Source organism: Prinia subflava, chromosome 21, assembly GCF_021018805.1.
Source record: "Prinia subflava isolate CZ2003 ecotype Zambia chromosome 21, Cam_Psub_1.2, whole genome shotgun sequence".
NCBI classification, from domain to species: domain Eukaryota; kingdom Metazoa; phylum Chordata; class Aves; order Passeriformes; family Cisticolidae; genus Prinia; species Prinia subflava.
Window position 1 is genome coordinate 6,632,609 of NC_086267.1, and position 25,609 is coordinate 6,658,217.

The window sequence follows — 25,609 nt, forward strand, 5'->3', positions numbered from 1 at the left end:
AGTGACCCCCTGAGCGTTCCTGTCCCAGCACAAGGCAGGGCTGAGCCTCCCGAGGCGCCAGCCAAGCTCCCAGCGAGAGGAGCAGGGATTTTCCCTTCTCGCAGCGTGAGGAACATGAATTTTCCCTTCTCCCAGCGTGGGGAACACGAATTTTCCCTTCTCCCAGCGTGAGGAACAGGAATTTTCCCTTCTCCCAGCGTGGGGAACAGGAATTTTCCCTTCTCCCAACATGGGGAACAGGGATTTTCCATTCTCCCAGCGTGAGGAACAGGGATTTTCCCTTATCCCAGAGTGAGGAGCAGGGATTTTCCCTTCTCCCAGCGTGGGGAACAGGAATTTTCCCTTCTCCCAGCGTGGGGAACAGGAATTTTCCCTTCTCCCAACATGGGGAACAGGAATTTTCCCTTCTCCCAGTGTGAGGAGCAGGGATTTTCTCTTCTCCCACAGCTCAGGAGCTCCCCAAGCCCTGCCCTCCCCCGGCTGCTGCGCCCCCGGCCTGCGCACCCCGGGCTCGGTGTTTGGCATTCCCACGGACCCGCTGCGCGGAATTTTAACCTCCGGAGAGGCGGGATAGAAAAAGAAATATCCAGGGGAACCGCTGACTTTGCGGCTGTAGGTGACATCTAGTGGAAACGGAGGGAAAAGGAGCGCGCAGGTGAAACCCCTGTGGGATTCGGGGGGAAAACGGATTCGTGGGAGCTGAAACTTCAGCCCAGAGGGCTCTTTCCAGGACCTGTGAGAAAAAATAAATCGAACAAATAGAATAATAATGGAATAATATGGATAATAATACGGATAATAATACGGAATAATATGGAATAATAATAATAATATGGATTAATAATATGGAAAATTATGGACTACTACTAATAATAATGTGGATTAATAATGGAATAATAAAAGAGAATAACGAGAATAAAGAGAATAACGAGAATAAAGAGAATAAAGAAAATTAAAAAATGGCTTTCTCTGCCTGGGTGGAGATTGTCTCTGCCAGGGGACAGCACGGAGAGGGGGTGGCAGAGCTGTCCCTGCAGCTGTCCCCAGCCCCGGAGCAGCGCAGGCAGCCGGGCCGTGGTGGGGCTGTGCCGCACAGGGTCACGGAATCCTGGCATGGTTTGGCTTGGAAGAGCTTCAGAGCCCGTCCAGTGCCACCCACGCCGCGGCAGGGACACCTCCCGCTGCTCCTGCTCCAAACCCTGCCCAGCCCGGCTTTGGGCACTGCCAGGGGCAGCCACAGCTCCTCTGACCAAATCCTCCCCCCTTTGGCTCATCCTCATCGGGGCCAGCCCTGGCACAAGGGACAGCGTCCCCCAGCCCCTGGGGGACAGAGCTGGGGACCTGCCTGTCCCCTGGCACGGTGCCACCCTGCTCCAGAGCCCACCCCGGTGCCCCTGAGGCAGCTCCTGCTCTGTTTGCCCTCTCCTCGGAGGTGGCTGGCGCTGCCACCCCCGGCCCTGGCACTGCCACCGTGTCCCAGCCCTGGCACTGCCACCGTGTCCCTGCCCCGGCCGCAGGGTCCCCGGGGCTGTTCTTGTGCGAGCGGAGCCAAAGCTTGCGCAGAAATCTGAAACCCGGCGGGACTTGGATCAGCAACCCGAAACTCCTGCCAGGAGCGGGGCTTGGGGAAGAGCCTGGCCGGGTTTCAGGCGAGCCGAGCCTGACCTTTGAGTGAGCCCGGGGCGGGCGGCGCGGGGAGCACGGGATGGAATTTTAACAGAGCCTGGGGAGAGAGTTTCAGGCAGAAAAAAAAAAGGGGAAAAAAAAAAAAAAGGAAAAAAAACCACTCAAAAAACCAAAAACCAAAAAACCAAAAACCAAAAACCAAACAACAACAACAACAAAAAAAAACCCAGAAAAAAACCCCACAAAAAACAAAACACCCGGGAAAAAAAAAAAAAAAAAAGAAAGAAAAAAAAAGAAAAAAAAAGAAAAAAAAAAGAAAAAAAATTCACAACACGACCCCCAAACCGAAAGAATCGAAAGGGTTTGGGCAGAAACAATGCGGCGCTGGGGTGGTTTGGGGGCGATAATTGCCGCTCGCCTGCCCCCAAACCAGCAAAACCAGCCCGGTGGTTGCGGCCTCGCTGCTCTCCGAGTTTCACTGCAGGGTTAACCCTTTCCTCAGCACGGAGCTGCTCCTCGCAGGCGTTCCCCGGGGCAGATCCCCATTCCTGTATTTCCCCCTGTGCCCAGCCCGGGGCAGGATTCCCCAGCTGAGAGCTGAGGGCTGCACCTCCAGGGATTTATGGAAAGGAGGGAGGAATCGGGCCAGGGGCAGAGCACGAGGTGGAAGGGCAGGAGAGAGCACAGGAGGCTCCAGGGAGCAGCCAGGCGTGGACACTGCTGTCACTGCCTGAGGCTCAGCGTCAGCCAGCTCAGACTGAAGGAGGAATGAGAAAATCATCACACAAACCTCTCCATGCCGGGCAAACAGCAAGGGCCCAGCTTGTCTTGCTCCTGAAGCTGTGGGCAGATTTCTTTTCCTTTATGCTTTATTATTATTATTATTTTTCCCCTTGCTTTTCCTGCCGTCTCTCCCTTCCTGCCCTGCACAGCGTGTGATGGGTGCAGAGCAGGGCAGGGAGGATCCCCCTGATCAAATCCACATTTCTCTGCATTTTTTGGGCTGTCTGGGGGGGGATCCCAGCCAAGCCCCGGCGCCCGTGGGGCTTCAGTGCTGCTCTGAGAAGCTGCACAGAGGTGCAATTTCCCCAGATGGATTTTCTTGGGTGGGAGGGGAATTTTTCCATTCTGCCCTGAGAGCTCCTTTCCCAGAAACTGAGGCTCCTTTACGCTGGGAGTGGGGAATGCTGAGCCACAGACGGTACCTCTATCCCAAAGGAAATGCCCTCCCCGGCATTCCCAGTTTTCCTGCCTTGCCCATGCCCTTGATCCCGGCTGTCTCTCCCTCCAGGCATGGGGGGTCACATCTGCTGCTTTATTTCGGGCCCTTCTCCCATTACAGGTTGACATTGGGTATTTATATCACGTCCTCAATCCCACAGCGTCCGTCCTGCAGGTGCTGGGTGCCATGCACAGGACGGGGCTGCAGCAGCCGTGCAGCAGCCCTGCAGCAGCCCTGCAGCAGCCCTGCAGCAGCCCTGCAGCAGCCGTGCAGCAGCCCAGCACTGGCAGCGGGGAGCTGCAGCCAGGAATCCCGGACAGGCACGGGAGCCAAGAGGGGAATGGGGCACGGGCTCTCCACTGCATTGTCCTTGGCAAGGTGGCACCGTGTCCCTCTGCCACCTGCAGGGCCCAGGGACAGCCGGACGTGCCCTCAGAGGCCACGCCGGGCTTTTCTGGCCCCCCTGACAGGACGGGAAGCGCTGGCTGAGGCCTCATTTCCCCACGGGCGCTGTGTGAGCTTCCCCCGGGGGCAGCCGCAGGAAGCCGGGGCCGTCTGCGGCTCCAGCCCTGGACGTGTGGCGGGGGTGTGCAGCTCCTGTGGCCCTGCCGTGACACCCCCGGCGCTGGCTGCCGGCCCGGCCCGGCCCCTTTCATCCTCCCCGCCGCGGTTTCAGCGCAGCTGGGAGGCGGCTCCGAGCCCAGCCCGGCTCCGGGGGGAGGAAATCGGCTGCAGCCCAGCGCAGGAAGCCGCTCGGTTTCCCCTCTGCGAGGCGAGCGGGGGGAGCAGGGCGCAGCCAGATGAGGAGCGGGACAGGACGGGAGGGCAGCGGCTCCTCCTGCCGTGTGCACCCAGCCGGACCAGGGAAGCGTGTCCGGGGAGATGTTGGGCTCTCCTGTCCCAGGCCATGTTCGGCTCTCCTGTCCCAGGCCATGTTCTGCTCTCCTGGCCCGGGCCATGCTCGGCTCTCCTGTCCCGGGCCATGCTCGGCTCTCCTGGCCCGGGCCATGTTCAGCTCTCCTGTCCCGGGCCATGTCCGGCTCTCCTGTCCCGGGCCATGCTCGGCTCTCCTGTCCCGGGCCATGCTCGGCTCTCCTGTCCCGGGCCATGTTCAGCTCTCCTGTCCCGGGCCATGCTCGGCTCTCCTGTCCCGGGCCATGCTCGGCTCTCCTGGCGCTCTCCCCTCCCTGTAGTGCGGGGCCGCGGCCGCCGCGGGGAGCTTCACCCCGCGGGATGGCCGGGACAGAACAAGGGACCCTGCTGTCCCCTCCCCGTGGGGACAGGGCCAGGAGCTGTCCCCTGCCCGTGGGGACAGGGCCAGGAGCTGTCCCCCGCCCGTGGGGACAGAGCCGGGAGCTGTCCCCCGCCCGTGGGGACAGGGCCAGGAGCTGTCCCCTGCCCGTGGGGACAGAGCCGGGAGCTGTCCCCTGCCCGTGGGGACAGAGCCGGGAGCTGTCCCCTGCCCGTGGGGACAGGGCCAGGAGCTGTCCCCTGCCCGTGGGGACAGAGCCAGGAGCTGTCCCCTGCCTGTGGGGACAGGGCCAGGAGCTGTGCCCTGCCCGTGGCGACAGAGCCGGGAGCTGTCCCCTGCCCGTGGGGACAGAGCCAGGAGCTGTCCCCTGCCTGTGGGGACAGGGCCAGGAGCTGTGCCCTGCCCGTGGCGACAGAGCCGGGAGCTGTCCCCCACCTCCCCGGGGTGGCACCTGGCCCTGGGGAGGACCCTCGAGGTTTGTGGGACCCCCAGGGGGTGCAGGGCCCGTGGGTCAGCCCCCCTGGCCGTGGCTGGGGTGTGTGGGGTGGCCGGAGCCTGGGGGCAGTGCTGGACCCGGGGTGTCCCCCTGCCACCCCTGTCCTGCAGGGAGCTCTTCCAGGGCAGCTATTTTTGGCCCTGGGATGGGGAGGAAGGTGGGAGGAAGGCTCCGGGAGCTGAGGGTTATTTCTGGCTCGGCTTCGTGACCTGCCGGGCCCCCCTTGGCAGCTCTGCCCCTCCCCAGTGCCAGGCTCCCCCCGAGCCCGAGGCTCCCCAGCCCACGTGGCCCAGGTGGCCCTGGGTGGTGTGGGACGGGTGCCACACGCCCTGCGAGGTCTGTCACAAGACCGTGGTGCCGCCTGTCACCTCCTGACGTCACCTGGCTGGCAGTAAATGCCCTGGGAGCGCCCTAAATAGGTGAACCCTGCCCCCGAGGTGACTCTGTGTCACCCTGGAGAGCGTGACTAAGGCGGAGAAGCAGCTCTGTGGGAAAAAGGACCCGCAGTGCCACCCAGCTGTGCCACCCAGGTGTGCCACCCAGGGACCTCCATGGCCCTCGGGGCCACCCCGTGGAGTGACCCCGGCAGGGAGCAGGGGGCACCAGCAGCGGTCTCGGTGTCCCCAGAGGTGGCTGTGGCACAGCCACACGTGTCCTGGCACCCTGGCATGTCCCCAGCAGTTCTATATATGGGCCTGCCCTCTCTGGCCGGTGGCACTGGGATCTCAAGTGACATTTTGGGGGGGGAGTGTCTATTTTTAGCCCCTGAATGGATCTGAGCTGGAGCCGGGCTCTCTGCCCCCGTCAGGGCATCATGTTGTGCGGGGAGGGCTCTCCTGCGTGGCTGCTCGAATGGCTCCATCCCCGCCTGGGGGACAGGTAGGACGGGCTCTGTCACCTTTGTCACCTCCCCGCCGCCGCATCCCCCCGGGCTGTGCTGGCCTCGGTGCCCAGGGCAGGGACGGGGCTGTCCCCGCGGCTTTGCTGGGTGTGCTGCTTGTGCTGTGCCCTCGGAGTGCTCAGGAACGTCGCCCCCGGGTTTTAGGGTGGATTAGGGCAAAATGAGTAAAAAAGGGGGGATGGGAGGTGTGATGCAGCTGTGGGGAGCGCCCCAAAGCCCCGGTGCAGCTGTGGGGAGAATCCCAAAGCCCCAGTGCAGCTGTGGGGAACACCCCAAAGCCCCGGTGCAGCTGTGGGGAGAATCCCAAAGCCCCAGTGCAGCTGTGGGGAGAATCCCAAAGCCCCAGTGCAGCTGTGGGGAGCGCCCCAAAGCCCCGGTGCAGCTGTGGGGAGCGCCCCAAAGCCCCGGTGCAGCTGTGGGGAGCACCCCAAAGCCCTGGTGCAGCTGTGGGGAGCACCCCAAAGCCCCGGTGCAGCTGTGGGGAGAATCCCAAAGCCCCGGTGCAGCTGTGGGGAGAATCCCAAAGTCTCTGTGCAGCTGCGGGGAGCACCCCAAAGCCCCGGTGCCCCAATCCCGGTTCTGCCGAGGCAGCGGGGACAGGCGGGGGGTGGCAGTGGCCTCTGTCCCTGCTGGCAGCGATGGGGTCCCGCTGAGGTCGCCAGGGGCTGGCATTTCCAGCTGGCTTTCGGCTGGAAACGCCTGAGGACGAGCAGGTGGACGAGGGGAGCGGGCAGGAAGGGCTGGGGGCGCCCCTCGCTACCCTCAGCGGTGTCACCCCCTCCTCGCTGACCCCTGGCCGCTCCCCGCCCGCAGGAATGGATAACTTCGAGTACAGCATCCAGCTGAACGAGCGCGAGTGGGCCGAGTTCCTGCGGGCGGCCGAGGAGTGCAGCGTGGCGCCGGCCGCGCTGGCCACGGCCGAGGAGCAGAGCCTCAGTGACATTGAGCAAGGGGACAGCCCGGGACGGGACTGTCCCCGCCGAGAGGGCAGCGAGCCAGGGCCCGGCGCTGCCCCGGGGGGGCGGGGGGTGCCCGGTGACACCGCCCCGCAGCGTGGGCGCCCCTCGGGCAGCGGGGACGAAGCGGAGCCGGGCTCTGCGGGCGGGTTCCTGTGCGACAGTGACGATCCCGCCGGCCCGGCAGGCGCTGCCATGCCCAGCGCGCACAGGAGGCAGCCACCGCGGCCACCCGCGGCCACCACGGCCGGTGGCACGGCCCAGGGCGGCCCCGGGCAGGCGGAGGAAGGAGCGGCAGGAGGAGGGAGGGACACGGAGACCTGCGGAGCCCCCGGGCAGGGCGGGGATGCAGGAGAGGGACGAGCGCAGCCAGGAGCGGTGACAGAGCCGGGAGCGATGGCACAGCCAGGAGTGGTGGCACAGCCAGGAACGGTGGTGGCACAGCCAGGAGATGTGGCACAGCCAGGAGCGGTGGCACAGCCAGGAATGGTGGTGGCACAGCCAGGAGCGGTGGCACAGCCAGGAGATGTGGCACAGCCAGGAGCGGTGGCACAGCCAGGAACGGTGGTGGCACAGCCAGGAGATGTGGCACAGCCAGGAGTGGTGGCACAGCCAGGAGCGGTGGCACAGCCAGGAGTGGTGGCACAGCCAGGACCGATGGTGGCACAGCCAGGACTGATGGTGGCACAGCCAGGACCGATGGTGGCACAGCCAGAGGCTCCAGCAGCCTCTGCCCCCGTGGAGGGATCGGCCGAGAAAAGCGCTGCCCCCTCGGAGCCCAGCGGGGACACGAGCCCGGCCCTGGGGACAGTGCCCAGGGTGGCACCGGAGGGGGACAGGGCGGGCACGGAGCCGAGCTCGCCGGGAGGATCCCCCAGCGTGGTGAGGCCCAAGGTGCCAGCGCAGCCCAGAAAGAGCCGCAGGCAGCGCGGGGCCAGCGCCACCGAGGGGGACAGGGACCCTGCGGGGGCTGGGGGGGCAACTGGAGCCGGGAAGGCGCCCCCGGGCTCGCCGGTGTCCCCTCGGAAGGGCAGAGGGAAGGACAAGGCTGCCAAGGGAGCGCTGGTGAGGCTGGGCAGCGAGGAGGCTGCGGAGAACAAGCGCTCGGTGCCCGGCCCTGGCGGGGATGGGGGCGAGCCCGGGGCTGCTCCCCCAAAGCAGAGGGGGAAGGAGCCGCAGTCCCCGGGGAAGACAAAGGCCCCCAAGCACCCAAAGGCGGGGCAGGCCGGCGGCCTGGGCGTACGTGACACTGTCCCAGCGGTCCCTGGCGACGGAGCCGCGGCTCCTCCAGGACAGGGCTGCCAGGAGATGCCAGGGAAGCCTCCCCAGGCCGGGAGCGCGGCAGAGCCTGGAGGGAGCACTGCTGAGGGGGCTGGGGGGGAGCCCGCAGCTGAGATCCCTGGAATTGCTGCAGCTGAGGTTCCCAGGAAAGGCTCAGAGATCCCTGGAATCCCTGCAGCTGAGATCTCCAGGAAGCCCTCAGATATCCCTGAGGTTCCTGCAGCTGGGATCCCTTGGGAGCCTGCAGTTGGGATCCCCAGCATCCCTGCAGCTGGGATCCCCAGGATTCCTCCAGTGGGGATCCCTTGGGAGCCTGCAGCAGGGATTCCCAGGATCCCTGCAGTGGAGATCCCCAGGATCCCTGCAGTGGAGATCCCCAGGATCCCTGTAATGGAGATCCCCAGGATCCCTGCAGCGGAGATCCCCAGGATCCCTGCAGCGGAGATCCCCAGGATCCCTGCGGTGGAGATCCCTAGGATCCCTGCAGTGGAGATCCCCAGGATCCCTGTAATGGAGATCCCCAGGATCCCTGCAGTGGAGATCCCGTGTGAGCCCCCAGTTGGGATCCCCACGATTCCCGGGCCTGGGGTCCCTCGGGGGGCTGCAGCTGAGGCCCCCAGGGCTCGGAGCCCCCTGTGCTTCACTGAGGGGGCCTCAGCCAAGCCCAACTCACTGGACGTGACCTGGCCCGAGATGTACGAGTACCTGTTCTGCGACTCGCAGGGCGAGGAGGAGGAGCTGGGCAGCTCCCCGGAGGGGCGCAGATCCCCCCTGCAAAGGGAAATCTCCTGGCCCGAACTCTACGAGTATTTTTTCAATGAACCCGAAGGAAGCAGGAAAAAAGGCAAAGCCAAAGACAGGAGAAGGAGGAAGCTGGGCGGTGTGGGCCGACCTGGGCTGCAGAAGGAGGCTCCAGGCTCGGCTGCAGGCGAGGACGCCGTGGTTATCCCTGTCCCTGAGGTGTGTGAACGCTTCTTCCCAGAGAGAGCCCACAACAGGACGGGCTGGAGGGGGATTTTCTCCATGGCTCCGGCCTCCGAGGTGAAGAAGGCTCTGGGGGCTCTGAGGGCCCTGCTGCAGAGGCAAATGCAGCTGGGAGGGGGCCAAGCCCCAACCTCCCAGGCCCTGGTGCCCCGAAGGTCTGGAGAGGAGCTCGCCCTGGTCCCACTGCGAGGAGCCCAGGTGTGGCCAGAAGATGCAGAAACGGCCCTGGCACTGAGAGGTAAATCCTGATATCCCCTGCAGGGACATGTCCTGGGCTGTGTCACCCTGGCTGTCCCTTGGGATGCTCCCTGTGTCCCCTCGGGCAATCCCTTGGGATGCTCCCTCTGTCCCCTTGTGCTGTCCCTTGGGATGCTCCCTGTGTCCCCTCAGGCTGTCCCTTGGGATGTCCCCTCCCTCTGTCCCCTCAGGCTGTCCCCTGGGATGTCCCCTCCCTCTGTCCCCTCAGGCTGTCCCCTGGGATGTCCCCTCCCTCTGTCCCCTCGGGCCATCCCTTGGGATGCTCCCTCTGTCCCCTCAGGCTGTCCCTTGGGATGTCCCCTCCCTCTGTCCCCTCAGGCTGTCCCTTGGGATGTCCCCTCCCTCTGTCCCCTCAGGCTGTCCCTTGGGACGCTCCCTCTGTCCCCTCAGGCTGTCCCCTGGGATGTCCCCTCCCTGTGTCCCCTCAGGCTGTCCCTTGGGATGTCCCCTCCCTCTGTCCCCTCAGGCTGTCCCCTGGGATGTCCCCTCCCTCTGTCCCCTCAGGCTGTCCCTTGGGACGCTCCCTCTGTCCCCTCAGGCTGTCCCCTGGGATGTCCCCTCCCTCTGTCCCTTGCCCAGCCAGTGCTCCTGGCCAGGTCCTCCAGCAGGGACAGGGAATGTGGGGCTGTGAAACCCACTTAGATCAGAAAAAAAACCCCCAGAGGCCTCAGAGGTCTCCTGGACATTGCCTGTTCCTGGAGGCAGCTGGGAGAAATGGGAATAAAGGGAGAAGTTCCACCCACGGGGACAGGCAGGGGATTTGAGCTGAAACCATGCTCAGAGCCTCAGAGTTAACAACAAACCCAAACAATGAGGGAGCCATCCCAAAGGGAGCCTCAAACCCGAGCTTCCAGCCTGTTTGCATGGAGAAAAACCCCTGTGAGGTGGTCACAGCTAATTAATAAGACAGCTTTAATTAAAAGCCTGATCAAACAAATGGGAGCAAAAACAACCCGATCTGGAGATAGGGCTGCAGGTTGTTCCAGGCTGGGAATGCAGAGCACCCAGGGGTGTCCCCATCCCTGGAGGACGCAGGGGTGGAGTGGAGTGACCGGGGGGATGCTGAGCACTCCCAGATGCTGTCCCAGAGCTGGGCGTGCCTGGGGACACTGGGGACACGGAGGGGACCTTGCTGAGTGCTCCCAGGTGCTGTCCCAGAGCTGGCTGTGCCTGGGGACACTGGGGACACAGAGGGGACCTTGCTGAGAGCTCCCAGACGCTGTCCCAGAGCTGGCTGTGCCTGGGGACACTGGGGACACGGAGGGGACCTTGCTGAGAGCTCCCAGACGCTGTCCCAGAGCTGGCTGTGCCTGGGGACACTGGGGACACGGAGGGGACCTTGCTGAGAGCTCCCAGGTGCTGTCCCAGAGCTGGGCGTGCCTGGGGACACTGGGGACACGGAGGGGACCTTGCCTGCCTCCCCAGGAATCTCCCTGTCCTAAATCTGCTGCCCAGGCACCACAGCGAGCTGGGAAGGTCAGCAGGGAGGCGCTGAGGCAGCCTGGGGTGCTTTAACAAACATTTCCTCGGGGTTTTGAACCGAGGGTGAGGCCGAGAGGGGTGACAAACGTGCCACTGTCCTTTGGGAACGCACAGAGCCCGATGCAAACACCCCTTCAGGGATGATTTCCTGGGGTTTGCTGTCCCAGAGGGAGGGCAGGGCTGGCACAGGGGTGGCACTGAGCCCCCAGAGCTGGCGCTGCTGTCGTGGCAGGGGCAGCAGAGGACCCGCGGGTGCTGAGCCACAAGGACATGTGCCTCGTCTTCTGTGCCTTCGCGTCCTGGGCCGTGAAGACATCTGACCTGCAGGCTCCGGATGCCTGGAAGACCAGTACGTGCAGTGCCCGCCCGGGGAGGGGTGCCAGGGGCTCAGGGGGCGCTTGGCAGGGAGGAAAATCCGGGATATTTATACCTGCAGCCCTTTCCTGGTTTTCCAAAGTCGCTCCCGTGCCTTGTCTCTCCTCTGATCCCGATTCCTGCTCACGTCTTTGGTGCTTTCCTGGCAAAGCGGGGCTGGCCGGGGCTGAGCTGTGTCCACAGCCTCGGTGCTGCTCCATCCAGCCCCTGGGCAGTTTGTCAGGATTCCCTCAGGAACTGGAGGGAGCAGCTTTAGATTCCCTCATCCCAGCTGGAACAGAATTTTTCTGGTGTGTTCGGAAGGTTTGATCCTCTCCCCAAACACAGCTCAGCTGAGGCCTCATCCTCCTGCACGGAGCCCCGCGATTCCCGGGAGATCTGTGGGATCCTCTCCAGCCCCAGCTCCTGGAAGGGAGAGGGGAAGCTGAGGGAGCAGGGATTCCCTGACTCCCACCGCAGCGGGGATGGCTGGAGGGGCAGGGAACGGCTCAGGGACAGCAGCATTCCCCATTCCCCCCTGCATGCAGCAGCTCCAGCCCTGGAGAACCCCTCCAGGGCACCACTCCTCACTCCTGCCCCGCAGAGCCCCTTCCATGGGGGAATGCCTGGATCAAGGCTTCCTGCTGCTTCTGGGGGCAGGAATGTTCCCTGCTGAGGTCCCAGGAAGCCGACACCGGCTGGGAATAGCTCCTGAGCTCAGTGCCGGTGTCACGGGCGGCTCTTGGCCCGCTCCCCCTGGGCTGCTGAGATTTTGGGATGGAGGACGTGGCCCGGGAAAGGTGTGGAAAGCGGGATACGCTCCTCGTGCCCCGGGGTGGAATAACCCGGGGAGGAGGGAGGCAGGAGCGGGTCCACACCCCGGATCAGCCATTCCCTCCGGGCATTTGGGCTGCCAGCAAGCTGGATTTATGTTCCTTTAACACACAAATCCAAATCCAGCCTGAATTTGAAGCGTGGAGTCCAAGAACACAGCTTGGATTCCTGGTTTTGCTTGGGAATCAAGGGAATTTAAAATCCCTTACAAACCAAATCAAAAACATTGGGTGCAGGTACAGAGCAGAGCTTGATTTGGTTTTCATCCCCGTTAATTATTTCTTGTGTCCCTACATTTTTTGATTCAGGGTTTTGGGTATTTTCTGCTTTTGGCTGGAACCAGGAAATCCCCAGAAAATCCCCAAAATGGGAATTTTCTTGGTGTGCTCCTGGTCCAAACAGCAGCAGGAAGTGCAGGTGCTGTCCTGAAGCCCTGGTGGGGTTTTCCTTTCTCATCCAAGATCAAATCTCCACCTGAACCTGTGACTCCAACCCGTCCACGAGATCCCCAAGGGGATCTGTGCCTCCCTCAAATCTCCCTCTGGATCTCTGTACCCAACCCCTGCCCACCCCTGACGGAGCCTTTCGAGCATTTCCCTTAACACCAACCAGTTTTTATGGAATGGTGGCATCTCCACGCACCCAAACCCTGGGGCTGGGTGTGCCCAGCGGGGCTGTGGGCACCTGGGAACAAATTCCATGTGGTGGGAACGAAAACCAAAGGCAGGAGGGGACTGGGAGAGGGGCAGGAGTGACCCACAGAGCCGGCTGGGAGCCCCCCACGGCCGGGAGAAGACCCCGAGGTGTGGGAGAAGCCCCCGCAGTGACGGTGGGAATGTGCTGGGATCTTTTGCAGTGTTCCTGGCGAGCTTTGGCACCCTCTCGGCCATCCGCTACTTCCGACGGCAGCTCAGGGAAGGGCACCCCCGGACTTAACCCCGGCCGCGCCCGGGGCCGGCGCGGGCAGAGCCGGGACTCGGCTGTGGACAGAGGGACAGCGGGACAGCGGGACAGCGAGACAGCGGGACAGCGGGACAGCGGGACAGAGGGACAGCGGGACAGCGGGACAGTGGGACAGAGGGACAGCGGGACAGCGGGACAGAGGGACAGCGGGACAGCGGGACAGAGGGACAGAGCGACAGCCAGCACCGCGGAGCCACCACCGAGAGCGTCCCCGGCGCCACCCCCGGCGGGACGGGCCGGCCCAGGGAGCTGGACCCGCCCGGGGACAGCAGCGGACGGTAGGACAGGACAGGATGGGACAGGACGGGACAGGACAGGACGGGACAGGACGGGACAGGACGGGGCAGGACAGGACGGGACAGGACGGGACAGGACAGGACGGGGCTGGCGCTGCCGTCCCCAGGAATGCCCCGAGCCTCCTCCGGGGTCTCTCCTCCCTGCTGGGGTCACTCTGAGGCGGCAGAGGCCCGACGGAAGAGCCGGGATGTCTGAGAAGGAGCAGAGCAGAGCTTTGGGACGGGCTCGGCTGAGCCCGGGCTGGGCCGCAGCTCCGGCGGGATGGAGGGGCCGCGCCCCCGGCACAGCCCCGCGCCCCCCTGGCCGCCGTGAGCGCTCGGGGAGGGCGCAGCCCCCGGGATTCCGCTCGGGGAGGGCAGGGCTGAGCTGGGGCGGGGTTGTGTGGATTGTAAAACAGATAATGGCTGGGAGGGCACGGCCAGATGTGGGGCTGGGATTCAGAGGTGGCACCGCCAGATGTGGGGCTGGGAGGCAGAGATGGCACCGCCAGATGTGGAGCTGGGATTTGGAGATGGCACAGCCAGATGTGGAGCTGGGATTTGGAGATGGCACAGCCAGATGTGGAGCTGGGAGGCAGAGGTGGCACAGCCAGATGTGGGGCTGGGAGGCAGAGGTGGCACCGCCAGATGTGGGGCTGGAGGGCAGAGGTGGCACAGCCAGATGTGGGGCTGGGATTCGGAGATGGCACAGCCAGATGTGGGGCTGGGATTTGGAGATGGCACAGCCAGATGTGGGGCTGGGATTTGGAGATGGCACAGCCAGATGTGGGGCTGGGAGATGGAGATGGCACAGCCAGATGTGGGGCTGGGATTTGGAGATGGCACAGCCAGATGTGGGGCTGGGATTTGGAGATGGCACAGCCAGATGTGGGGCTGGGCTCTGCATGGACTGGAGCAGCTGAGCAGCCACTGAGAGGGAGGAGGAGGAGGACAGATGGAAAGTGCTGGAAGCTTCTAATAAAGTCCTGTCTCATTTACTCCTGTGGCCATTCCCTCCGTGGGGATGGAAGAAAACCCAGATCAGGCACAGACAGTTGGATGCAGCAGAGGTTTTGTTGTGGGCATTGGGGATGTGCTGGAGAGAATAAAATAACGCAAACCGCAGAGCAAACCCTGACTTGCACTGATACATCTCAGGTGGATATTTGATGTATTTATTGTATCTAAGGAGTTTTTACTATTGTATTTAAGGAGTAAATGCTTTGAGAGTGAATTGCTTGACCCCAGAGACTCGAAAGTCAACTTCTGTTTTTCACCAGTTTCCTTTTTTTTCTGCTCTGATTTCTGTTTGTTTTGTGTGGAATTAAAATCCCCCAATCCCTGAGGCTGGAAAACTCCTCCTGCTCAAGAAGTCCTGGGCTTTGCAGGAGGAGAAATCAATGCCCTGTGTGTGTGTGGGCCCAGCAGTGCAGGAGCTGCCGGGTCTGGAGCCCTGGGGACAGCGCAGGCAGGGGGTGTGGCCGTGTCCCTGTCCCTGTCCCTGTCCCTGTCCCTGTCCCTCGGGCTGTCACATGCCACCAGCAACCCCTGCCAGAGCTCCCTCCTGCCCCGGGAGCTCCTCTGAGGGGATCAGTGGGCAGGAGGCAGCGCCCAGCAGCACCACCTGCACCCCTCCCTCTGGATTCTGCACCCAGGGACACCTGGAACTGTCCAGGGACACCTGGAACTGTCCAGGAACACCTGGAATCGCACCCAGGAACACCTGGAACTACCCAGGGACACCTGGAACTGTCCAGGTACACCTGGAAGTGCACCCAGGGACACTTGGAACTACCCAGGAACACCTGGAACTGTCCAGGAACAGCTGGAACTGCACCCAGGAACACCTGGAACTGTCCAGGAACATCTGGAACTATCCAGGAACACCTGGAACTGTCCAGGAACAGCTGGAACTGCACCCAGGAACACCTGGAACTGTCCAGGAACATCTGGAACTATCCAGGAACACCTGGAACTGTCCAGGAACACCTGGAACTGTCCAGGAACATCTGGAACTACCCAGGGACACCTGGGACTGTCCAGGAACATCTGGAACTGTCCAGGAACATCTGGAACTGTCCAGGAACACCTGGAACTGTCCAGAAACACCTGGAACTATCCAGGAGCACCTGGAACTATCCAGGAGCACCTGGAAGTGCATCCTCAGCTGGGATGGAAACCCCTGGGTTTAACTCTGTGCTCAATGATTTGTGTCCTTTAGGTTAAGAAACCCAAGGATTTCTCCCAGAAAATAATAAAAAAGCTGTTTCAGGTGGGGTTTTGTCCCCCTGCCAGGACCTCACAGCCTGCCCGGCAGGGTCACGGTGACCTTTGCAGGATCCTGTGCACCCCGGGGCGCTGCCACCCCGCACGTCGCTCCTCATCTGCCACCTCCGCCGTGCCAGGAGCGTGAAAAAGTCAGGCAGGTGCTCCTCGTATTTCATTCCACTTTAGGGATGCCTCTCCCTGCTTTTCTTTTCTTTCTTTTTTTTTTCCTTTATTTTTTTTCCCCTCTTTTTTCTTTCTTTTTTCTTTTTTTTTTCTTTTTTCTTTCTTTTTTCTCTTTTTTCTTTTTCTTTTTTCTTCTTTCTTCTTCTTTCTTCTTTTTTTCTTTCTATTGTCTTTTATTTTATTCACCTCTATTTGTTTTGGAGTTTTTACAGCCACAAAACCCACCCGGACCAGCATCAGGGAAAACCCAACCTCAGGCCCAGCTCTGGGGAGATTTTGGTCAGGGATGGAGGGATAAAGGAGCCTGAGGCGAGCTGGAGGCTGCCAGCAGCCTGGAAATCCCCCTGGACACAGCCCCAGAGCCCCCGGGGGCAAAAATTCACCTCCATCCACGCAGGGGATGGCAAAGGGAGGGGAAGGATCCCGGGGTGAGCACTGGGATTGTCCAATCCCACAGAAATCCCCCAATGGGATGGGGACCCTCCAAGTGTCCACTCGGGGCCATGCAGACCTCCCCGCCCTTTGGGGATGTTTTAATCTCATTTGGGATGTCCCCTGGCAGGGCATTTTTGGGCACAAACAGATTTTTTGGGGGGTTATTTGGTACAAATCCTCCCCAAAACAGCTCCAGGATCCGGCCCCACAGACCCTGCACACGCCCCCCTCACAGAACTGAACACCAGGCACAGCTAGAAAATTAAACAGCTCTTCAACTCGGCCACATTCACATTTAAATACACAGCACCCACTCAGACTTTACATGTAAACTTTGTTGGATACCTCCTGAAAAAAAAACCCCAAAAAAAAAACCCAACAAAAGAACCAAACCCCCCAAAATGAAAATACAGCCAGAGATATTCAAGTACAAATCGTTGTGGTTGCCCCAGAGAAGGAGCCCGAGCAGAGGTTTTTGCTGCTGTGCTCGATTTGCAGCCTCTGCAGGGAACAAAGGTCGAGGATTTGGAGCCTCAGGTGGAAACGTTTGGATTTGCTGCTGACCTTCTAAAGGATCTGGCCTGAGAGGCTGCAAAAGGACAACCCCGAGGCTCTGTCCCTTGTTTGTGTCCTGTCCTGGCTCTGTGGGGACAGCAGGGACACCCCAGCGCCCCCGGACCTGCCCTGGAGCTCCTCCCTGGGGAATTCTCTCCCCAGGCAGCCCTCGGGGTGAGCCCGGGCACGGCAGGGCTGGGAGGAGAGGAGGGAGCCCCGAGGGGATTTTGGGGTGTCCTTGGGGAGCACAGATCAGGTGGCACTGCCGTGGCACCAGGGAGGAGTTTGCTGGCACAAAGGGGAAAGGGAATCCCCCCGTGCTCAGATCTGGGGGGAGTTATTTTTATTTTTTTCCCCCTTCATGTTCTGCCTGCTGCCTCTGACCTTGCAGGGGGAGAAGAATCCTGTGAGGACAGGCTGGTGTGCCAACAGGGAGAGCCCGGGGGGGAGAATCCTGATGGGATAATCCTGATGGGAGAATCCTAATGGGAGAGCCCTGATGGGGAGAATCCTGATGGGAGAGCTCTGATGGGAGAGCTCTGATGGGAGAGCCCTGGTGGGAAAATCCCGATGGGAGAGCTCTGGTGGGAGAGCTCTGATGGGAGAACCCTGATGGGAGAGCTCTGATGGGAGAGCCCTGATGAGAGAGCCCTGATGGGAGAATCCTGATGGGAGAGCCCTGATGGGAGAATCCTGATGGGAGAGCCCTGATGGGATAATCCTGATGGGAGAGCTCTGATGGGAGAATCCTGATGAGAGAATCCTGATGGGAGAGCCCTGGTGGGAGAGCCCTGATGGGAGAATCCTGATGGGAGAGCTCTGATGGGAGAGCCCTGAGAGCTCTGTGGGTCCTGGCAGCCTCCGGAGCTCTCTGGGGGAAGCTTTGTCTATTCCCAGGGGATCCTCAGAGGGACCAGCCGAGGGCTCTGGGCTAAAGGAACCAAATAATCCACGCAGCTTTTTGGCTTTTGGGTGCTGCTGCCTCTGAACACCGAGTTCTTCCACCTGAGGGAGCCTGACCCCTTTTTTGCTCCTTGATTTTCGGGGGCAAAGCCCTGAGCACCCTCCCGGGCGCTGACAGCCCCACAGGGGCCGGGGCTGCTCTGCTCTGCCCCACCTCAGGTCTGGGGCAGGGGTTGGAGCCCTGGACCTGCCGGGCCGTGCAGAGCTGAGCTCGGGGCTCCTCCCTCGGTCCCGGGGTGGACCCCGGTCACAGAGGAGCCCCGGGGGCCGTTCCTGGAGCAGCCCTAAACGTGGTAAACCTGCAGGGCAGGGGAGGGGGAGCTGCGGGGGCTGCCCGGCTCCTTCTCCTCAGCCTCCCACAGGTTGTCGTAGCTGAGGTCGCTCTGGAAGCTCTGCAGCTCGGCGTAGTCGTGGTAGGACACCGAGTCCTGGCAGGGACAGCTGGCGTCTGTCCCCTCGAAGGTGCTCCCACCTGCAGGGACACGGGGGATGTGCCTTAGGTACCTGTGAAGTGGCATTGGGACAACAGGGGAACGAGGATTCTTTTTTTTTCTGTAATTAAATGGGTGCTGTGCTGAGCTGGCCCGGGCAGCAAGGCAAGATGGAAAAGTTTGTATTCTAGCACCAGCTGTTAAAGCCAGCTGGGGCAGAGTTCTTTATCCCTTCCAGGACCTATCCCTCATAATTCCAGGGGAATATCTTCTGTTAAAGCCAGCTGGGGCAGAGTTCTTTATCCCTTCCAGGACCTAACCCTCATAATTCCGGGGGAATATTTTATATTAAAACCAGGTGGGGCAGTTTTCTCTGTCTCTTCCAGGACCTATACCTCATAATTCCAGGGAAATATCTTCTGTTAAAACCAGCTGGGGCAGCGTTATTTATCCCTTCCAGGACCTAACCCTCATAATTCCGGGGGAATATTTTCTGTTAAAGCCAGCTGTGGCAGTGCTCCTGTGTGTGTGTGACACGGGCACAGGGCAGGTGACAAACTCAGGGGTGAGGGGCACCGTGCCGGCTCTGAGGGGTGGGGAGGGACAGGGAGGGAGGGACAGGGACAGGGAGGGACAGGGGGGCTGCAGCAGCTCCGGGGCCTCACCTGGGGCACGCAGCGAAGGGCTCAGGTGTTCCTCTGGCAGGGAGGAGATCTGGGGACAGAGGGACACCCAGGTGAGGGTGAGGCCCCGTCCCTGCTCCCCTGGGACCGAGCAAAGGGCCCAGAGCCCTGCAGGGACCACCCCAGGCAAGCTGGGACCCCGGGGCTGTTCCCCTGTACCCCCTGAGTGTCCCCTTACACCTCCTAAGTGTCCCCCTGAGTGTCTTCTGCACCCCCTGAGTGTCCCTCTGCACCCCCTGAGTGTCCCTCTGTGTCCTCTGTGTGTCCCCCTGCATCCCCTGAGTGTCCCCTGAGTGTCCCTTGCATGTCCCCTGTCCCTCCGAGTGTCCCCTGCATGTCCCCTGTCCCCCCGAGTGTCCCCTTCATGTCCCCTGTCCCCCCGAGTGTCCCCTTCCCCTCCTGAGTGTCCCCCCGAGTGTCCCCTGCCCCTCCAGGGCCATTTCCAGCCTCACCTCCCCCAGGTAGGAGCCCTGGGCCGGTGCCCGCAGCTGGAGCCGCCCTGGGGTGCCATAGGTGGGGCCCGTGGGCACCTCCCTGCCAGGGCCTGGCAGGGGCTGGCAGTGCCACTGCCCCAGGGACAGGTGCTGGGGACTTGGGGACGGTCCTGTCTGCCCATGGCACTGCAGGAACTGCAACAAAACCAGCCCCGGGTCAGCTCCCGGCTGTGCAGGGCTGGGAAACGCTCACGGGGGGCTGCCCCCCGAAATCCAGCTCACCTGGGGCTGCCCCCCAAAATCCAGCTCACCTGGGGGCTGCCCACCCAAATCCAGCTCACCTGGGGGCTGCCCACCCAAATCCAGCTCACCTGGGGCTGCCCACCTGAAATCCAGCTCACCTGGGGCTGCCCACCCAAATCCAGCTCACCTGGGGGCTGCCCACCCCAAATCCAGCTCACCTGGGGGCTGCCCCCCAAAATCCAGCCCGGCTGGCAGCACCTTGGGGCCAAGCAAGGATTTCCGGTTGTGCCCTCCCCACAAATCCTGCTCCAGCCCCGTCCTGGCAGCCTCAGGTGGGAGAGAGAGGCCGTGGGGCACTGCCGGTGATGCCCAGGCACAGAGGGACTGGCCAGAGGTGAGGGCAGGGGGGTGACAGAGGTGAGGGCAGGGGGGTGACAGAGGTGAGGGCAGGGGGGTGACAGAGGTGAAGGCAGGGGGTGACAGAGGTGAGGGCAGGGGGGTGACAGAGGTGAGGGCAGGGGGGTGACAGAGGTGAAGGCAGGGGGTGACAGAGGTGAGGGCAGGGGGGTGACAGAGGTAAGGGCAGGGGGGTGACAGAGGTGAAGGCAGGGGGGTGACAGAGGTGAAGGCAGGGGGGTGACAGAGGTGAAGGCAGGGGGATGAGAGAGGTGAGGGCAGGGGGGTGACAGAGGTGAAGGCAGGGGGGTGACAGAGGTGAGGGCAGGGGGTGACAGAGGTGAGGGCAGGGGGGTGACAGAGGTGAAGGCAGGGGGGTGACAGAGGTGAAGGCAGGGGGGTGACAGAGGTGAGAGCAGGGGGATGAGAGAGGTGAGGGCAGGGGGATGACAGAGGTGAGGGCAGGGGGGTGACAGAGGTGAAGGCAGGGGGGTGACAGAGGTGAAGGCAGGGGGTGAGAGAGGTGAGGGCAGGGGGTGACAGAGGTGAGGGCAGGGGGGTGACAGAGGTGAGAGCAGGGGGATGAGAGAGGTGAGGGCAGGGGGGTGACAGAGGTGAGAGCAGGGGGATGAGAGAGGTGAGGGCAGGGGGATGAGAGAGGTGAGGGCAGGGGATGAGAGAGGTGAGGGCAGGGGGGTGACAGAGGTGAGGGCAGGGGATGAGAGAGGTGAGGGCAGGGGGATGAAGCCACTCGAGGGATGCAGAAGCACAGGGAAGGGCCAGGAAGGGCCCCGGAGGGAGGGGGGTCACACAAGGCTCAGGAAGTCTCTCCCTGTTCGATTGTCAGGCTGGAAACGTGGCCTTGAGGCACTCCCTTATCACAGCCGGGATTTTTGGGGTGGGCAGGGTGGTCTCTGCCTCTGACTCATCCTGGGACTGGAGCTGGGAATCTCCGGTTTCGGGAGCCTGGCTCTCATCTCTGCCTTTGTCTGGGGGGTTTCTGCCTCCTCCCGTGATCAGACAGGGGAAACCTGTTCCTCCTCTGCTCTGCCCCGGCTTGAGGGAGCAGGGAACGCTGCTGGGCCCGCCCCAGCCCCAAACGCAGCCCCGGAGTTTCCTCATCCCTCCTCGGACAGAGGAAAGAAACAGCCCCGGGCACAATTCCTGGAGCCCGGAGCTCGGGTGCTGAGTCAGGGCCAGGGCAGCAGGGCCAGGGCCGGCCCCACTGGGAGAACTGGGAGCGAAGGGAGCAGTGAAAAGGGGGAGCAGCGGCTGAGGGCTGAATTCCCCCCAGCCGCAAGGCTGGAAATGGAAACAGGGACGGGGCACTCGCAGGAGGGTTTGGAACAGGGTGGAAAAGTCCCAAACGCTGCTCATGCGTTTGGGATGATGGGGCTGAGTCCTGGCTGTGCCCAGCGAGGGGAATTCCTGCAGGAACAGTCACAGAGGGGTTGGGAAAGCGGCACCACGCTGGAAAACCCGGTGGGGACAGGCTGGGAAAGCCGTGCAGGAGGAGGCTGAGTCCCATGAGGCAACAACCTCCCACTCCCGGATCGCCTCGGGATGGGGCCCACGTCCCAGGCCCGCCTGCCTGTGCAGCCTCCCCTCCCCTTTTCCCACGGAAAAGGTTTCACACCTGCTCTGAAGCACCTGCCAGGGCCCCACCCTGCCAGCAGCACCGGCGGGGAGAGGGGAACCTCGCACTTCCCAGGGAGGAGGATCCAGCCCCCACATGCAGTCCTGTTCCACATCCAGCCCCATCCCACATCCAGCCCTATTCCACATCCATCCTGATCCCACACCCATCCTGATCACACATTCACTCTGATCAAACATTCACCCTGATCACACATCCGTCCTGATCCCACATGAATCCTGATCCCACATTTGTCCTGATCCCACACCCATCCCCATCCATCCCCATCTTTATCCACATCCATCCCCATCCCCATCCCCATCCCCATCCCATCCCATCCCATCCCATCCCATCCCATCCCATCCCATCCCATCCCATCCCATCCCATCCCATCCCATCCCATCCCATCCCATCCCATTATCCCATCCCATCCCATCCCATCCCATCCCATTATCCCATCCCATCCCATTATCCCATCCCATTATCCCATCCCATTATCCCATCCCATTATCCCGTCCCTCACCCTCAGCTCCGGCGGTGCCGGGGGCTGCTGCTGGCAGCCGTGCGCTGCGTAGGGCTCGTGGTACACCGGGGACTGCATCTCCCCCTCGGGGCTTTGGGGGCTGCTCCTCTGCGGCTCCTGCAGCCCCCTGCCCCTGCCCTTGCATTTCCTGCCGCTGCTGCCCCTGCGCAGCTCCCGCGTGGGCAGCCCTGGGCTGGGCCAGCCGGGCTGGGCCAGGCTCTGCAAGGCAGGACAGGGCTGGGCCAGGCTCTGCAAGGCAGGACAGGGCTGGGGCTGGCTCTGCAAGGCAGGACAGGGCTGGGGCTGGCTCTGCAAGGCAGGACAGGGCTGAGCCAGGCTCTGCAAGGCAGGACAGGGCTGGGCCAGGCTCTGCAAGGCAGGACAGGGCTGGGCCAGGCTCTGCAAGGCAGGACAGGGCTGGGCCAGGCTCTGCAAGGCAGGACAGGGCTGGGGCTGGCTCTGCAAGGCAGGACAGGGCTGGGGCTGGCTCTGCAAGGCAGGACAGGGCTGGGGCTGGCTCTGCAAGGCAGGACAGGGCTGGGCCAGGCTCTGCAAGGCAGGACAGGGCTGGGGCTGGCTCTGCAAGGCAGGACAGGGCTGGGCCAGGCTCTGCAAGGCAGGACAGGGCTGGGGCTGGCTCTGCAAGGCAGGACAGGGCTGGGCCAGGCTCTGCAAGGCAGGACAGGGCTGGGCCAGGCTCTGCAAGGCAGGACAGGGCTGGGCCAGGCTCTGCAAGGCAGGACAGGGCTGGGGCTGGCTCTGCAAGGCAGGACAGGGCTGAGCCAGGCTCTGCAAGGCAGGACAGGGCTGGGGCTGGCTCTGCAAGGCAGGACAGGGCTGGGGCGGGCTCTCCTCGGGTTTGGGGACACACGGACACCACTCGGGGCTCCGGAGCTGTCTGCTCCTGCCCCAGGCCCTGCCCCACACCTCTGACATCCCTGGACTGCTGTTCCTGCCCAGGGTCGGAGCAAAAATCCCACCTGGACATCACCTGCACCCCCCTGCAGGTTTTATTTTGGGGTTTTCCAGCCTCTGAACCTCCTGAACCTTCTGTAATCTTCTGTAATCCCCAACAGCTCCAGTACAGGGCAGAGGACTGGGACTGGGACTGGGACTGGGACTGGGACTGGGACTGGGACTGGGACTGGGACTGGGACTGGGATCTAGGACTGGGATGGGATCTAGGACTGGAATGGGGATGGGAACTGGGATGGGACTGGAACTGAGACTGGAACTGGGACTGGGATGGGACTGGAATAGGACTGGGGCTGTGACTGGGATCCCTCAGCAGCCTTTTCCCTGCCCAAGCTGAGCCAGGCCAGGCGCAGGCTCCGGGCAGGGATTTGCTCCAAGCCCACAGCAAACACTGCCAGCCCCAAGGGCAGCGTCCAGCCCCATCCCAGGGGGATCCCCACAGGCATCCCAGGATTTTTTGGGGTTCACTCACATGGAGAGGCTGGGAATAGCCAGGGGAGAGGGGCTCCTCCAGCAGGCGGCCCTCGGGGCTCAGCAGGAAGGAGGGGCCATCGGGCAGGGAGCCGCTGGTCTGGGACAGCGGGGTCAGCGTGGTCACTCTGCCCCCGGACGCCCAGGAGTTGGTCCGGCCGTCGGAGCTGAGGGATCCTCTCCCGCTGCTGGCGAACTGCTCGGGGACAAGGACACCCGTGGGGACACTGCCCTGCTGTCCCTGGGCTCCGGGCCGTGTCCCCATGGCCTGGGGTGCGGGGTGTGCTGGTTTTGGGGTGAGTGAGGGCAATGAGGGGGTGCCCAGCAGGAGGAGGGTGCCGGGCACCCAGCCCTGTCCCAGCTGGGAGGTGGATTTGACCTTCCTCATCCCGTACCTGGCTGGATTTGGCAGATTTGACCCTCCCCATCCCGTACCTGTCTGAATTTGACAGATTTAACCTTTCCCATCCCGTACCTGGCCGGGGTGAGGGGCCCGTGACCCCGAGCAGCTGTCGGAGCCCGAGAGGGACGAGTCTGCGTTTCGGAACTGGGCGGTTTTGAGGCAGTACAGCCACTCCTGGTAGTCCTGGTAGCTGGCACAGCTCACCCGGATGGAGTTGATCAGGCGGCCTGGAAAAACAACCCGGGGCTGATCCCGCTGGGAAACCCTCGGGAAAATCCTCCTGCTGCAGCCTGAGCCACACCGGGGGTCTGGGGTGGGAGGGGTGGGGATCAGGGATGGGGGACAGGGATGGGGGACAGGGATGGGGATGGATGTGGGATCAGGATGGATGTGGGATCAGGGTTCATGTGGGATCAGGGTTCATGTGGGATCAAGATGGGTGTGGGATGGGGGACAGGGATGGGGATGGGTGTGGGATCAAGATGGATGTGGGATCAAGATGGATGTGGGATCAGGATGGGTGTGGGATCAGGATGGGTGTGGGATCAGGATGGGTGTGGGATCAGGATTCATGTGGGATCAGGATGGATGTGGGATCAGGATGGATGTGGGATGGGGATGGATATGGGATCAGGATTCATGTAGGATCAGGGTTCATGTGGGATCAGGATGGATGTGGGATCAGGATGGGTGTGGGATCAGGATGGATGTGGGATGGGGATGGATGTGGGATCAGGATGGATGTAGGATCAGGATTCATGTGGGATCAGGATTCATGTGGGATGGCTTAGGGAATGCTCTGCCCTCGGTGCTGCTGTGGCTCCCCAGCTCTCCCTGGCTGCCAGAAGATCCCAGATTTCCAAGCAGGGCAGTTCAGAGGGCCTGGCTGCCCACCAGGAAGGTGCCACCAACCCCGAGCCCCCGTGGCTGTGCCAGGCCCTCCCTCCCTGTGCCAGGCACCCACCTTCGATTAAAAAGGAGGTTTTGTCGTTCTCCTCAAACAGCACCTGGATGGCATTGAGGGGGAGCTCTCCCTGTGGAGAGAGGGGCAGGGTTGGGAGCCAGCAGAGCCCCTGCCCACGCCAAGGGGCCCAGCTGAAGGCACCGGGGGTGAGGCACCCGCACAGCCAAACCCTGCTCCCACAGGAGCAACCCCAGTGAGATTCCTGACTCCTGCACATCCCAGCAGGATTCCTGCCACATCCTGCACGTCCCAGTGAGATTCCTGCCACATCCTGCAGGATCCCAGAGAGATTCCTGCATCCTCCTGCACATCCCAGTGAGATTCCTGCCACATCCTGCACATCCCAGTGAGATTCCTGCCACATCCTGCAGGATCCCAGAGAGATTCCTGCATACTCCTGCACATCCCAACAGTATTCCTTCATCCTGCACATCCCTGCAGGATTCCTGCTGCCTCCTGCACATCCCAGTGAGATTCCTGCTGCCTCCTGCACATCCCAGTGAGATTCCTGTCACATCCTGCACATCCCAGTGAGATTCCTGCCTCCCTCTGCACATCTCAGTGAGATTCCTTCATCCTGCACATCCCTGGAGGATTCCTGCTGCCTCCTGCACATCCCAGCCTCATTCCTGCCCCCAGCACGCCCGTGTGGCACCGCTGCTCCAGCACAGCGATCCCTGAGGGTGCTGAGACACCCTGTGCACGAATCCCCACCGCGGGGAGCCTCAGGACCACCCCACCCCTGCCCCCAGACCCCCCAGCAGCTCCCCCTGCTGCTTCCCACCTTGCCCGGGGGTTTTCCCACCGGAGGGTCGGGGTGAGCCCCATCCCAGCCCCATCCCGGCCCCATCCCAGCCCCATCCCGGCCCCACACCCGGCAGGGGCAGCTCCCTGGGCGGCTGTGGGGCTGCAGAGCACCCGGAGGAGCTCCCGTGCCCCGACACGCCCGTGGGAAAGCAGGTTCCTGCCACGGGCGGGTGAATCACCCCGGCACCGTGGGAAGGGAACAGCGCCGGGGACGGGAACGCGGAGCGGGGCAGGTTTAGGGTTTCAAAAGAGATGATGAGCTCATGGGAGAGCCCGGCCCGGCCCCTGCGCCTGCCCCGTTCCCAGGAGAGCGGCGCCTTCCCGAAACCGGGCTGGAAACCGCCCCGGGATGGGG

At 62.5% G+C, this 25,609-nt stretch overlaps 2 protein-coding genes across 3 annotated transcripts in view; one reads left to right on the forward strand and one right to left on the reverse strand.

Moving 5' to 3' along the window:
• The first annotated feature begins 6,312 nt into the window (after positions 1-6,312).
• PERM1 (PPARGC1 and ESRR induced regulator, muscle 1) lies at positions 6,313-13,259 on the forward strand. Its single transcript, XM_063417585.1, has 5 exons — positions 6,313-6,793; positions 7,169-7,849; positions 8,348-8,956; positions 10,691-10,807; positions 12,503-13,259. Exons 1-5 carry the CDS (start codon positions 6,313-6,315, stop codon positions 12,580-12,582), a joined length of 1,968 nt encoding a protein of 655 aa, XP_063273655.1. The 3' UTR covers positions 12,583-13,259.
• A 1,399-nt stretch (positions 13,260-14,658) lies between these two features.
• The window catches only part of PLEKHN1 (pleckstrin homology domain containing N1), a 24,254-nt gene continuing 13,303 nt past the window's right edge, over positions 14,659-25,609 (reverse strand). Inside the window, exons 9-16 of one of the 2 annotated variants that reach the window (XM_063417399.1) lie at positions 24,448-24,517; positions 23,556-23,710; positions 23,082-23,276; positions 21,635-21,853; positions 18,855-19,031; positions 18,385-18,433; positions 15,014-17,760; positions 14,659-14,731 (exon numbers count right to left, since the gene is read on the reverse strand). In XM_063417399.1, coding sequence (XP_063273469.1) covers positions 17,573-17,760; positions 18,385-18,433; positions 18,855-19,031; positions 21,635-21,853; positions 23,082-23,276; positions 23,556-23,710; positions 24,448-24,517 — 1,053 coding nt within the window. In that variant the 3' untranslated portion in view covers positions 14,659-14,731; positions 15,014-17,572. Of the gene's footprint in view, positions 14,732-15,012; positions 17,761-18,384; positions 18,434-18,854; positions 19,032-21,634; positions 21,884-23,081; positions 23,277-23,555; positions 23,711-24,447; positions 24,518-25,609 lie in introns of those variants that run through there. The other variant, XM_063417398.1, reaches the window with a different exon arrangement.